Source organism: Amblyraja radiata, unplaced genomic scaffold (genome assembly GCF_010909765.2).
Source record: "Amblyraja radiata isolate CabotCenter1 unplaced genomic scaffold, sAmbRad1.1.pri scaffold_1265_ctg1, whole genome shotgun sequence".
NCBI classification, from domain to species: Eukaryota; Metazoa; Chordata; class Chondrichthyes; order Rajiformes; family Rajidae; genus Amblyraja; species Amblyraja radiata.
In genome coordinates, this window is record NW_022630448.1 from 1 (window position 1) to 15,284 (window position 15,284).

General features: G+C 56.7%; 1 protein-coding gene across 1 annotated transcript; it reads left to right on the forward strand.

Moving 5' to 3' along the window:
- Positions 1-857: 857 nt before the first annotated feature.
- Positions 858-15,067, forward strand: LOC116969815 (cadherin-related family member 5-like; the record flags this gene model as incomplete). The annotated part of the gene is made up of 15 exons (XM_033016596.1): positions 858-1,030; positions 2,882-2,932; positions 4,097-4,186; positions 6,398-6,484; positions 7,756-7,866; positions 8,176-8,340; positions 9,125-9,215; positions 9,452-9,549; positions 10,475-10,681; positions 11,525-11,644; positions 12,216-12,288; positions 12,749-12,838; positions 13,080-13,271; positions 14,543-14,749; positions 14,957-15,067. Coding segments are annotated over 15 exons (1,866 nt in total), but the record flags the coding sequence as incomplete, so codon positions are not given.
- Between the last annotated feature and the right edge of the window lie 217 nt (positions 15,068-15,284).

Sequence of the window (15,284 nt, forward strand, 5' to 3'; positions counted from 1 at the left end):
CGGGTTATTGATAGGGGACACATGATCACAATGAATGGCGGTGCTGGCTCGAAGGGCCGAATGGCCTCCTCCTGCACCTATTTTCTATGTTTCTATAAACATATCCACTGACGTGACCTCCACAGCCTTCTTTGGCTAAGAATTCCACACATTCATCATTCTCTGACTAAAGACATTTCTCCGAATCTCCTTCCGAAATTAGCGTCCTTTAATTCTGAGGCTGTGACCTCTGGTCCTAGACACTCCCACTTGTGGAAACATCCTCTCCACATCCGCTCTACCAAGTGCCGACAAACGCTCATCATATGTTAACCTACTCATTCCTGGGATCATTCTTGTAAACCTCCCCTGAACCCTCTCCAGAGCCGGCACGTCCTTCCTCAGATATGGTGCTCAAAATTGCTTACAATACTCCAAATGCGGCTTGACCAACGCCTAATGGAGCCTCAGCATTACATCCCTGTTTTTCTACACAAACCCCCTTGAAATAAATGCTAGCATCGAATTTGTTGGCCAGATGTTGCCAGAACTTGAGGGCCTGGGCTTGGGGAGAGGTTGGGCCAGGCTAAGACATTATTCTTTGGAGCTCAGGAGGATGTGGGGTGATCTTATAGAGGTGTATACAATCATGGGGGCAATAGGTGGAGTGAAGGAACAGAATATTTTATCCATAATAGGTAAATCTAGAACCAGAGAACATAGGATTGAGGCGAGAGAAAATTCCATAGGAACCTGAGGGGCAACTTTTTCACACAGAGGTGGAACGAGCTGCCAGACTAGGTAGTTGAGGCAAGGACTATCACAACGGTGTGACACAGACTCGATGGCCATGACTGTTTTGTGGTTCCTCTATGCAGATTGCTGTGTCCCGGTCCAAGAGATTCATGTGCAGGAGAACAACCAAGTAGGGGTGGTCATCAGTTCAATCACCGTGAAGCGGCTCCCCGTCACCGTGAAGGAACCGGACGTGGCCGCTATCCTCACCGTGAACGGCACCTCGCTGTGTCTGCAGAAGTCTCTCGACTTCGAGGTACCTCCCGCCGGCCACAGACCCGGTCCCACCCGGTTCCCCCCGCCCACCCTCGCCCGGACCATACCCACCCGGTCCACATAGCACCCCACCCGCCTCCCCGGTTCCCCCCGCCCATCCACAATCAGTACCCCATTCCTGCCTTCTCCCCATATCTCCCAACTCCGCTATCTTTAAGAGCCCTATCTAGCTCTCTCTTGAAAGCATCCAGAAAACCTGCCTCCACCGCCTCTGAGGCAGAGAATTCCACAGACTCACCACTCTCTGTGAGAAAAAGTGTTTCCTCATCTCCGTTCTAAATGGCTTACTCCTTATTCTTAAACTGTGGCCCCTGGTTCTGGACTCCCCCAACATCGGGAACATGTTTCCTGCCTCTAGCGCGTCCAAACCCTTAACAATCTTATATGTTTCAATAAGATGCCCTCTCATCCTTCTAAACCCCAGAGTGTACAAGCCCAGCCGCTCCATTCTCTCAGCATATGACAGTCCCGCCATCCCGGGAATTAACCTTGTAAACCTACGCTGCACTCCTTCAATAGCAAGAATGTCCTTCCTCAAATTAGGGGACCAAAACTGCACACAATACTCCAGGTCTCACTAGGGCTCTGTACAACTGCAGAAGGACCTCTTTGCTCCTATAATCCTCTTGATATAAAGGCCAACATGCCATTCGCTTTCTTCACTGCCTGCTGTACCTGCATGCTTACTTTCATAGACTGATGAACAAGGATCCCCAGATCCCGTTGTACTTCCCCTTTTCCCAACTTGACGCCATTTAGATAGTAATCAGCCTTCCTGTTTTTGCTACCAAAGTGGATAACCTCACATTTATCCGCTTTAAACTTAATCTGCCATGCATCTGCCCACTCCCCCAACCTGTCCAGGTCACCCTGCATTCTCATAGCATCCTCCTCACAGTTCACACTGCCCCCCAGCTTTGTGTCATCTGCAAATTTGGTAATGTTACTTTGAATCCCTTCATCCAAATCATTGATGTATATTGTAAATAGCTGCGGTCCCAGCACCGAACCTTGCGGTACCCCACTAGTCACTGCCTGCCATTCTGAAAGGGACCCGTTAATCCCTACTCTTTGTTTCCTGTCTGCCAACCAATTTTCTATCCATGTCAGCACTCTACCCTCAATACCCTAATTTTGCCCACTAATCTCCTATGTGGGACCTTATCAAATGCTTTCTGAAAGTCCAGGTACACTACATCCACTGGCTCTCCCATGTCCATTTTTCTAGTTACATCCTCAAAAAATTCCAGAAGATTAGTCAAGCATGATTTCCCCTTCGTAAATCCATGCTGACTCGGACCGATCCTGTTACTGCTATCCAAATGTGCGGCTATTTCATCTTTTATAATTGACTCCAGCATCTTCCCACCACCGATGTCAGGCTAACTGGTCTATAATTCCCTGTTTTCTCTCTCCCACCTTTCTTAAAAAGTGGGATAACATTAGCTACCTTCCAACCCACAGGAACTGATCCTGAGTCTATAGAACATTGGAAAATTATCACCAATGCATCCATGATTTCTAGAGCCACTTCCTTAGGTACCCTGGGATGCAGATCATCAGGCCCTGGGGATTTATCAGCCTTCAGTCCCATCAGTTTACCCAACACCATTTCCTGCCTGATGTGGATTTCCTTCAGTTCCTCTGTCACCCCAGATCCTCTGGCCACTACTATATCAGGAAGACTGTTTGTGTCCGACTTAATGAAGACACAGTGTTACTGGTAATTATCGGTGGTTAATGGAGGTCGCCAGTGGTCGCCGATAGTTGGCCGTGGCGCGGGTAAACATCACCTCTGATCTGTTCTCCTGTGTCTAATCTTCCCCGCCAGGCCATGAAGGATCCGGTGATCATATTCACACTGCAGTGTGGCCCAGACAAGGTAGGCTCCTCATCCCATCCCCCCCCCCCCCCCCCCCACCCCCCAGTGACCCTCGACCCACAGACCCCCGTGCTCCAGGGGATCAAACCCAGGCCATGCCACGGAGGGCAGGGTTACCTCACACAGCTGAGGCCCAACGTGGGGGGGGGGGGGGCAAAGGCGAGGGGTTTATCACGCACGCGTCCTGGGGCAATGGAGGGACTGACGGTTACAATCCCTCCCCCCTCTCCCTCTCCCCCCCTCTCCCTCTCTCCCTCTGCCCCCCCCTCTTCCCTCTCCCCCCTCTCCTCTCCCTGTCCCCGCCCTCCTCCCTCTCCCCCGTCTCCCCTCTTCCCCCCTCTCCCTCTCGCCCTCATCCCTCTCCCCCCCCCCCTCTCCCCACCCCCTCTCCCCCCCTCTCCCCCCCGCCCTCTCTCCCCCCCCTAGGCCCTCCCCCCTCTGCCCTCCACCCCTCTCCCTCTCCCTGTTCCCCCCCTCTCCCTCTCCCCCTCGTCCCTCTCCCCTCTCCTCTCCCCCCCTCCGCTTCTCCCCTCTCCTCTATTTCCTAGCCCCCCCTCTTCCCTCTCCGCCCCTCTTCCTCCGCCCCCCTACTCCCCCCCTCCTCCCCCCCTCTCCCCCCCTCCCCCCTCCCCCTCTCACCCCCCTCTCTCCCTCCCCCGTCCCCCTCTCCCCCTCCTCCCTCCCCCCTCCTCCCCCCCCTCCCCCTCCCTCCCCTCTCCCCTCTCCCCCCCCCCCCCCCCCCCCCCCCCCCCCCCCCTCCCCCCCCCTCTCCCTCTCCCTCTCTCCCTCTCTCCCTCTCTCCCCTCCCCTCACCCTCTCCCTCTCCCCTCTTCCCTCTCTCCCCTCCCTCTCCCCTCTCCCCTCTCCTCTCTCCCTCTCCCTCCCTCCCTCTCCCTCTCCCTCTCACCTGCCCCTCACTCCTCCCCCTCTGCTCCCTCTCATCCTCCCACCCTCTCCCTCCCCCTCTCCTCCCCCTTCCCCCTCCTCCCTCTCCTCCTCCCTCCCCCTCTCCCCCCCTCTCCTCCCCTCTCCTCGCTCCCTCCTCCCCCTCTCCTCCCCCTCTCCTCCCCCTCTCCTCCCCCTCCCCCTCTCCCTCTCCCTCTCCCTCTCCCTCTTCTCCCCCCCCCCCTCTGACGTGGCCTCACGCTGACCTCTCTGTTGCAGAGCTCTCTGTCCCTCTACATCGTGGTCGACAACATCAATGACAACCGGCCCACCTTCCCCGAGACGGCGCTGACGCTGAACATCAGTGAGGTGAGGTCTGTGTGTCACACGTGGCCGGGCATCTCCCGTGTGCGTGACAGGTTTGTCCGTCATAGGTGTGTCCGGTGTGACATGTGTACATGACAGGTATGCCCATGACAGGTGTGTTCGTGTGAGTGTGACATGCCTGGGCGTGGGTCCTGCGGGTTGGAATATCTGTCCCAGTCCCTGGGAGTCAGGACCCGTCTAACCTATTGCGTCCATTATCTAGTCTGGACAGTGCTTCTGTGGAAGGTTATTCAAGGTTATTCAAATATTCGGTCACAACCTCTATGTGTATAAAGGTATAAACGATGTGTTTGTTGGTGAATCTTCATTGTAATTACATCAATGTGCCGGTCGCCGTGAACGCCACCAAGAGACAAATTGCGTCGCCTTTCCAAAGTCCGTGGTTGGTTCCTTGGTGCAGGAAGGAACTGCAGATGCTGGTTTAAACCCAAGATAGACACAAAATGCTGAAGTAACTCAGCGGGACAGGCAGCATCTCTGGGGAGAAGGAATGGGTGACGCTTCGGGTCGAGACCCTTCTTCAGATTTTTCACTCTTTCACCCGAAACGTCACGTATTCCTTCTCTCGAGAGATGTCCCACTGAGTTACTCCAGCATTTTGTTGCATGTCCCACTGAGTTACTCCAGCATTTCGAGTCTATCATCGTTGGTTCCTTGGTCTTGCGTTGAGCGAGAGGTTATTGTTCCTGAACCACGGACATAGTGACCCATCCCTCTCCTGTATCCATCGCTAATAGTGTGACCCGGTGTAGGGGTGGGACCAGCGATTCTCAACCGGAGTTCCCCGGAACGCTTGGGTTCCGCGAGAGGCCGCCTGGGGTTCCCAGAGAAATCGTGATAAATCGGCAATGTAAATGCATTTTTTAGTCATTTTTGTGTTTAATTACATATTCGTAATTTAATTATACACGTACGGCATAATTAGCGATGTCTATTTAGCATATTTAGCGATGTCATATTTAGCGAGGTCTATACGGCGCCAGTATATAACGGCCTTTAGTGGTCAGTGGACAGGAGCTGTACCTGACGGATTAGTGTATCATCAAGTGACTCACTCGAGTACCGACGTGTGCACGATCTCCATCAGTCCTGTCTGTGCCTCCTGGCGCGCAGGAAGTCCCTCATTCACCCACGTTATTTAGTATTGTTACCCCATCATTTAGGGATGTTATATGAATCTAAAAAAAAAGTATATTTATGTTTATTTTTGTTTATGAAAAGATTATTCATGTATGTTTTTGTTAGTTTATAAAAAGTTTATGTGTTGTTTTCCCTCTCTCTTTCTCTCCTCCAAGGTGAGTTCTTCTGTTTGCCTTTATTTGCTTCAGTTTTGAACAAGCAGTTATTTTTTGCTTAAACCAGTTATCAGAAATATATATTATGTTTGCCTTATGAACTAAGTTTATGGAACAGAAAGAAAGAGATTGAAGAAGATATATAATAATTTTTATGTATGTGTTCCCTGAAACGAAAATTATTTCAATGGTTCCGCAAGTATAGAAGTTGGGATGTAATGTTAAAATTGTACAAGGCATTGGTGAGGCCAATTCTGGAGTATGGTGTACAATTTTGGTCGCCTAATTATAGGAAGGATGTCAACAAAATAGAGAGAGTACAGAGGAGATTTACTAGAATGTTGCCTGGGTTTCAGCAACTAAGTTACAGAGAACGGTTGAATAAGTTAGGGCTTTATTCTTTGGAGCGCAGAAGGTTAAGGGGGGACTTGATAGAGGTTTTTAAAATGATGAGAGGGATAGACAGAGTTGACGTGGAAAAGCTTTTCCCACTGAGAGTAGGGAAGATTCAAACAAGGGGACATGACTTGAGAATTAAGGGACTGAAGTTTAGGGGTAACATGAGGGGGAACTTCTTTACTCAGAGAGTAGCTGTGTGGAATGAGCTTCCAGTGAAGGTGGTGGAGGCAGGTTCGTTTTTATCATTTAAAAATAAATTGGATAGTTATATGGATGGGAAAGGAATGGAGGGTTATGGTCTGAGCGCAGGTATATGGGACTAGGGGAGATTATGTGTTCGGCACGGACTAGAGGGGTCGAGATGGCCTGTTTCCGTGCTGTAATTGTTATATGGTTATATGGTTATAAGTGTAAAAAGGTTGAGAAACGCTGGGTGAGGCCGACAGGTGGGGTGAAGGGTCAGGATCTCTGCTTCACGCTCTGCCCTCGCTCCCTACAGCTCTACCCCGTCGGCAAGTTGTGGACCAATGTGACCGCCGTGGATCTCGACGAAGACGTCATCTACTACAGCCTGGACCCCAACACGGTGAGCGGGAGATCAGACGGGCACACAATACAATACAATACAATACAATACAATACAATACAATTCAATTTATTGTCATTTGGACCCCTTGAGGTCCAAACGAAATGCCGTTTCTGCAGCCATACATTACAAACAAATAGACCCAAGACACAACATATTTTACATAAACATCCATCACATTGCTGTGATGGAAGGCCAAAAAAACTTCTCTCTCCACTGCACTCTCCCCCCCCATGTCAGAGTCAAAGTCAAAGCCCCCGGCGGGCGATGGCGAATTGTCCCGTGGCCATTTAAGCCACGCCGGGTAATGCAAGGTCGCGCACCGGGTCTTGGTGTTAGAGCCCCCGGCGTGCGCTCGCAGAGACCCGCCGCCATTCCAAGCCGCGCGGGGCGGTGCTGTAAGGCCCCGCTCCAGGTGCTCTTCAACCCAGCAACTCGGGCGGGAGAAGTCGCCGTTGCGGGAGCCCTGAAAAGCGGTCTCCCTCCAGGGACCCGCGGGCTCCCGGTGCCGCCCGCCAAACCCGCAGTTGCAGCCACCGAAACTCCGGGGGTCGGGTCGCAGCAGCGTCCACCACAGCTCCACCCGCTCTGGACTCGGCCAGCTCCGCGACGGTGAGGTGAGTAGTCGGCACCACAGCCCCGGTTTTCCTGTTGGAGGCCGCTCCTCGTTGCAGCCCCAACGACAACGGAGACCCGACAAAGAAAAGGTCGGGTCTCCCGTGCAGGGAGAGATTTAAAAGTTACCCCCAACCCCCCCACACCACCCCCACCCCCCCACACACATACCCCAACAAAAATAACAAAAACTACATAAAAACATAGACATAAAATAATAAAAACGCAGACGGACTGCAGAGGCCGCTGCAGACGAGAGTCGCGCCGCCTACTCTGCAAGGCCACACCCTACTCCACACCCGTGCCCCACACCCGTACTCCACACCCGTGCCCCACACCCGCGCCCCACACCCGCGCCCCACACCCGCGCCCCACACCCGCGCCCCACACCCGCGCTCCACACCCGCGCACCACACCCGCACACCACACCTGTACTCCACACCTGTACTCCACACCACACCTGTGCTCCACACCTGTGCACCACACCTGTACTCCACACCTGTGAACCACACCTGTGCACCACACCTGTACTCCACACCTGTACTCCACACCACACCTGTACTCCACACCTGTACTCCATACCTGTGCACATACCACACCTGTGGACAGACCACACCTCTGAGGCTCTAACCCTAATGCTGCGCTCTCTCCCGCAGGACGGAGCCACGTATTTCCAACTGAAGACTGAAAACACGCCGGATCTGTCCCTGAAGCGCGCCCTGGACTATGAAGTGAAGCGCAGCCTGACGCTGGTGTTGAACGCCAAGGCGAGGGGCCGAGCGGCGGGGACGGACGGAAGGAGGGGGGGGGGGGGGGGGGGGCGAGTCGGGCCAAGGCCGTGGGCAGAGGCCCGACACGGTGTGGGCTCAGACCCTGCCGCAGCCTCAGGCCCACCCTGGGCCACAGGCGGGACAGTATGGTAGGGGTGGGGACGGTACTGGGGGAGGGGCGGTGATGAGGAGGGAGCGCCGCACTTAGGGAGGGGCAGTACCGAGGGAGCGCCGCGCAGTGTAGTTGATTGATGTACGTCCCCAAGGTGACTATTTAAATGCAGGCCCTCTCTCCCTCTGTGACAGGAGGCTGCTAACAGCCGACAGGTCAATAATTCGGTGACCATCACGGTCAGAGTCCTGGACCAAGACAACCGGCCCCCGCTGTTCGAGCCGTGCGCGGGGTCGGTGGGGCCCGGGCTTTGTCTCAACGCCGCCTACACCGGGGTCATCAGGCAGCACACCATAGAGGTAGCCGTCCCTTCCGCCACCCCGCCCCTGCCCCTCCCCAGCCCCATCCCCGTACCTTATTGCCGCCGACACCGGGAGCATGGATGAATGAATATGTTTATTGGCCAAGTATTCACATACAAGGAATTTGCCCTGGTGCTCCACCCACAAGTGACAACATGACGCACAGTGATACTTAAGAATGATACATAAAACATTAAACATTAATAATAAAACATTATTGATTAAACATGTGAATTAAATATAATACCAGAGCAAAAGGAGGCTACAGATATTTGGTTATTGAGTAGAGCAACTACTCGTGGAGAAAAACAGTTTTTATGTCTGGCTGTGGCAGCTTTGACAGTCCGGAGTTGCCTTCCAGAGGGAAGTGATTCAAAATGTTTGTGGCCAGGGTGAGAGGGGTCAGAGATGATCTTGCCCGCTCGCCTTCTGGCCCTTGCAGCACACCATGGAGGTAGCCCTCCCCCTCCCCTCATCCCCCTACCCCCCCCCCCCCCCCCCCCGCGCCACACTCCCCTGCCACAGCCCGCACCCCTCCTCTCCACACACCCCCTCCCTGTGTCTCAACGCCGCCCACACCAGGAACATCAGGCAGCAGCCCCTCCCACCCTCCCCTCTCCCTCTCCCATCATTTACCCTCCCCTGCCCCACCCCCCTCCCTGTGATCCCCTTCTCTACCCCTCCTGCTCCCTCCCCCCCCCCCCCCGCTCGCTCCCTTCACATCTACACCCTGCACCCCCTCCACCGTCCCCCCTCCATATTCACTCCATGTTGCCCATAGCTCAGCCCGCTGACCCTCGGGCCGCGGAACATCCTGGCGGTGGACGGAGACTCCGGCATCAACGCCACCATCCTGTACCGGATCATCAATGGTGGGTCGGCGGGGCCGGAGCTGCGATAACTGGGAGAGAGGGGGCAACACGCGGGGAGAGGGGGGGTGAGGAGGTGGGAGTTTGGGAGTTGGGCGAAGGGGGGGGGGGGGGGGGCGCGAGGAGGTGAGGGGTGGGCGGGGGGCGGGGCGAGGAGGTGGGAAGGTGGGGGATGGGGTGGGGGGGGGGGGGGGGGGGTGTTATCTGACCTTTACCCAGCTCTGCGGTGTGTTTGGCAGGAGATGACGACCACGCCTTTCAGATTGACGAGAGAGATGGAGCGCTGAACATCACCAAGGCGGTCACCAGCCTCAGGCCCATCACACTCACCATCCTGGTAGGTCACCCAGTCCCACACCCACTCTGGTCGGGCAGGGGGCTAGCCGAGGCCGGACCCTCTGTGACACGCCCCCTCCCCTCCCGCAAGTCACTGCCCGGACCCAGTGTCCCAGGGGGGAGGGTGTTTGAGGACTGAAGAAGCTCACGTCCATTTGGCCAACAACTCCGGACACGCCTCCGACAGTATCCTAGCACGGGACAGCACAAGGACAGGCCCTTCGGCCACAATGTCTGTGCCGAACATCATCCTCATCCATCCATTCCCTGCATATCCACGTGCCTATCCAATGTTTCTTAAATGCCGCTATCATATCTGCCCCCACCACACTGTGGAAAAAACGGTTAAAAAACTACAAAAAAAGTCGTTCCTGAGATCTCTCAAATCTCTCTCCTGTCACCTTAAGCCTGTATCCTCTAGTGTTAGAATCCTCTGCGCTGGGAAAGACTATGAGCGTTCACATTATCCGTGCCCCTCGTGATCTTGTACACCTCAACAAGGTCCCCCCCCCCCCCGCGTTACAGAGTTGTGACTGATGAATGTCCTCTGTTCTATGACTAGTCCATCCTCCCCGAGTCCCCGTGTTGTGGCCGGGAGATGGGGAGCGGGTCTCAGCCCACCCCCGGAGAATGTTGTTACCCCACCAGTAACAAGACACAAGGCTGGGGTCCAGACACCCGCCAACTCCTGCATCAATGTCCAACTCTCTCATCCAGCAGCGGTGTTACAGGAAACTGCCCGATGAGAAAGGGGAGATTCTGGGAACTGGGGGGGGGGGGGGGGGAGACGTGGGCGGTGAGAGACGTGGGCAGGGGGGGGGGGGAGGGAGAGACGTGGGTGGTGAGGGTGGGGGGGAGAGGCGTGGGTGGTGGGGTGGAGGCGCTGGGAGTCAGGACCCGTCTAACCTATTGCGTCCATTATCTAGGCCTATCAGGAGAACGACCGGTACAAGTCCACCACCACCACGGTCACCCTGACTGTCGACCCCTTCAGCAACCACGCACTTGCCTTCCAGAAGACCGTCTACTACGGGACCATCCAGAGGAACTCACCGCCCGGTAGCATCGTCCTGGAGCGAGGCTCATCTACCAGACCCCTGGTCGTACTGGCTCAAGACAAGGACTACCCCAACGTATGTCCCACCCTTCACATGCATCTGGGGAGACGCGATAGAGATAGTCCGCGGGATAGCAGGGCAATGTGAGAAAGGTGGTTGCGGGCAGGTGGGACTAGTGTAGCTGGGACGTGTTGGCCGGTGTGGGCGAGTTGGGCCGAAGGGCCTGTTTCCACGCTGTATCGCTCTATGCCTCTATGAAGCAGTAACCAAGAAGGTTGTTGAGGGCAGAGGTGTAGATGTTATCTACATGGACTTCAACAAGGCAGGCTGCTCTGGAAGGTTCGATGGCGTGAGTTCCGGGGAGGGAGGGGGGGGGGGGTGTTTGCCCCTGGGTGAGGTGGCTCCTGGGTGGGGATTTGTGTCCCCTCGGTAGGGGCGTGTTTCTGTCCCGGGGAGGGAGGGGGGTGTTTGTACCCTGGATGAGGGCGTGTCTGCACCTTGTGTGTTGTTTGCCCCTGGGTGGGGGTGCTTATACCCAGGATGGGGGTGGGGGTGAGGGTAGGGGTGGGGGTGCTTATACCCAGGGTGGGGGGTTACCCCTGGTGGGAGTGGCCTCTGGGTGAGAGTGGGGGTTGGGGTGGGGGTAGGGGTGGGGGTGCTTATACCCAGGGCGGGGGTGGGGGTGGGGGTGAGGGTGGGGGTGGGGGTGCTTATACCCAGGGCGAGGGTGGGGGTGGGGGGTGGGGGTGCTTATACCCAGGGCGGGGGTGGGGGTGAGTGGGGGGGTGGTGGTGGGGTGGGGGGGTGGTGGTGGGGTGGGGGGGCGGTGGGGGTGAGGGTGGGGGTGGAGGTTGGGTTGGGGTTACCCCTGGTGGGGTCTCTGCCCCTCCCCTCCACTCTGACTGCCTCTCTCCACAGACGACCAACCCTGCGGTGACGTACTCCCTCAGTCTGGGCGACATCTTCACCATCAGCAGAGACGGCCTGATCTTCACCCGCTCCCTCCTCCCTCCCGCCCAACACGAACACGTCCTGACGGTGAGTCCTCCTCCCCCCCTCCCTCCCAATCACGCCTCCGCCCTCCCAACAGTACAGGAACAGGCCCTTCGGCCTATAATGTCCGTACTGACCATGATGCCAAGTTAAACTAATCCCCTCTGATCCATGTCCCTCCATTCCCTGCATGTCCATGCGCCGATCCAAAAGCCCCTTAAACACCACTATCGTATCTGCCTCCCCCCCCACCCCCGGCAGCACGTTCCAGGCACCCACCACCCTCTGTGTAAAATACTTGCCCCGCACATGTCCGCTATACTCTACCCCTCTCACCTTAAAGCTGTGCCCTGTAGTCTTTGACATTTCCACTCTGGGAGAAAGGTTCTGTGCAACTTCTCAAAGCCTCTCATAATTACAAGTACAATAAACCCTCGTTATTCGGACCTCTTTGTAACAGATTTCACTACAATGTTGTTGTATGACCCTCGCGTGTTGTGTGACCCTCGCGTGTTGTGTGACCCTCGCGTGTTGTATGACCCTCGCGTGTTGTATGACCCTCGCGTGTTGTATGACCCTCGCGTGTTGTATGACCCTCGCGTGTTGTGCGGGACAGGTGACGGCGGAGGACGAGGAGAACCGAGACGTGGCGCAGACGGAGGTCCGGGTGCTGATCAGTGACACGGACGGTGAGTGACCTGCCCCGCCACACCACCCAGACCCGCAGACGCTGCAAACAGCCGGCGGGACGGACAGCAACTGTGGAGGGAGAACTAGAGATAACGCGGCAGCTCTAGGGGGGCTGCTCACACCTGGGACAGCACAGTGACGGGGGGGGGGGGGGGGGGGGGGGGGGGGGGGGGGGATATCTCCGGCAGGGTGGGAGTATGAAACGTTCCCAGCTCCACAGATGCTGCCTGACCTGCTGAATGTTTGCAGAACTTTCCCAGTTGGAAGCACAACCGGTCGGGTTCAGGTTGATCCGGTAACTTGTCGACCCCCCCCCCCCCGCCGCGCTGTGGGAGGGGCGATGAGGGAGCGCCGCGCTGTAGGAGGGGCGGTGAGGGAGCGCCGCACTGTGGGAGGGGCGATGAGGGAGCGCCGCGCTGTGGGAGGGGCGGCACGGACGTTAAACATTCTGTACTCCAGTCCCCAGCACGGTGACAGCGAGCAGCGGCGGCGCGGTGGCCACTACAGCACCGGGCACCCGCCCGAGCACCGGGACCGGGACGGCGACAGGTAACCGCGCTTGTCCGGAGATCGGCCTCCGCCAGGCGCGCGTCCAGTGATTGATCGGCTCCTCCGGTGGACCGGGCCGCGTCCGAAAAACACACCTGGGGCCTCAACACTCTCAAGCGCTCCCTCTCAAACCTCCCTCCCCCACCTCCACCTCCCCCTCCCCCACCTCCCCCTCCCCCACCTCCACCTCCACCCTCTCTCCTCTCTCCCCCCGCCGTTAACGCCACCTCCTTTATTCCAGCGCCAGTGATACCAACCCGGACACCGACTCCGTCCCAGGCCACACCCGGGACCCCCGGATCCGTATCAGTGCCGCCTCCTGGATCCGGCCCTACTCCCACCGACCCCCCAACCCGTCGGACAACACCACCACACACGGGTTCCCCCGGGACCGGCACCTCCCTCACCGAAATCCCGGGGTCCGGAGCCACAGGTAAACTGACCGACTATGGATAAAACATTCTGTTCCTTCACTCCACCCATTGCCCCCATGATTGTATACACCTCAATAAGATCACCCCATATCCTCCTGAGCTCCAAGGAATAATGTCCCAGCCTGGCCCTCAAGTTCTGGCAACATCTGACCAGAAAATTCGATGCTAGCATTTATTTCAAGAGGGTTTGTATACAAAAACAGGGATGTAATGCTGAGGCTCTATAAGGCGCTGGTCAGGCCGCATTTGGAGTATTGTAAGCAGTTTTGGGCCCCATATCGGAGGAAGGATGTGCTGGCTCTGGAGAGGAGGTTTACAAGAATGGCCTCCCCCCGCTCCCCGACATTAACGCCACTCCCTTTATTCCAGCGCCAGTGACACGAACCCGGGCACCGACCCCGTCCCAGGACACACCCGGGACTCCCGGATCCACATCAGAGCCACCCCCTGGATCCCGCCCTCCTTCCACCGACCCCCCAACCCGTCGGACAACACCACCACACACGGGTTCCCCCGGTACCGGCACCTCTATCACCAGCAGCCGGGGGACCGGAGCCACAGGTAAACGGAGGCAGGAACGGGGTACTGATTGTGGATGATCAGCCATGATCACAGTGAATGGCGGTGCTGGCTCGAAGGGCCGAATGGCCTCTTCTATTGTCTGTTGTCTATTTATTTTAAGAGGGCTAGAATACCAAGACAGGGATGTAATGCCGAGGCTTTACAAGGCACTGGTCAGTCTGTATTTGGAGTATTGTGAGCAATTTTGGGCACCGTATCTGTGGAAGGATGTGCTGGCCCTGGAGAGGGTCTAGAATGATCCCAGGAATGAGTGGGTTAACCTATGATGAGCGTTTGACGGCACGTTAGAAGAATGAGAGGAGACGTCATTTACATTGACCATATAGTGAAAGGCTTGGATAGAGTGGATGTGGAGACGACGTTTCCATTAGTAGAGAGTCCGGGACTGAAGGGCAAAGAATTAAAACACGTTCCTTTAGGAAGGAGATGAAAGGGACTTTCTTTACTCAGAGGGTGGTGAATCTGCGGAATTCTTTGCCACAGAGGGCTGTGGAGGCGGTCAATTAACATTTTAAAGGCCTAGATAGATAGGTGTCAGGTGTTATGGGGAGAAGGCAGGAGAATGGGGTTAAGAGGAAGGTATGATTGAATGGCGGAGTAGATTTGATGCGCCGAATGGCCCAATACTGCTCATATCACTTATGACCTTATGACCTCCCCCCGTTCCCCGACACCCCCTTTATTCCAGCTCCAGCGACACCAACCCGGACACCGGCTCCGCCCGGACAACCAACCCCGTCCCAGACCACACCCGGGACCCCCGGATCCGCATCAGAGCTGCCCCCTGGATCTCGCCCTACTCCCACCGACACCTCAGCCCGTCGGACACCACCACACACGCGTTCCCCCGGGACCGGCACCTCCCTCACCGGCAACCCGGGGTCCGGAGCCACAGGTAAACTGACCAGCCTCCTCCCCCCCCCCCCCCCCCCCCCCCCACTGCCTCCCCCTGTCCACTGCCCCCTCAGTACCGCCCCTCCCACAGTGCGGCGCTCCCTCTACTGCTCCTCCTGCTGTGCCCCCCACCCCACTTCTCCCTATACCTTGGTCTCGCCCGCCCCCTCACCGTTCCCCGACACTAACGCGACCTCCTTTATTCCAGCGCCAGCGACTGCGCCAACTAAACCAACGCGACCTCCGGAACCGCCCGGGCATTCGACACAGGCACCGCTCCCCGACATCTCCTCCACTCTCCCGGGGACCGGAGCAACAGGTAAACTGGCCGCTGGCCCGGTGCCCACCGCCCCCCCCCCCCCCCCATCCTGTGCGGCCTTCTCTCACCGACAGACCGTCCACACGCCGGAGCCGGAGCAACAGGTGAACTCGCGCCTCTTTCACTCAGAGGGTCGTCGGTGTCTGGAATGAGCTGCCAGCGACAGAAACGGAAACAATTACAATGTGTAATGGACATTGGGACACATAGAGAGGGT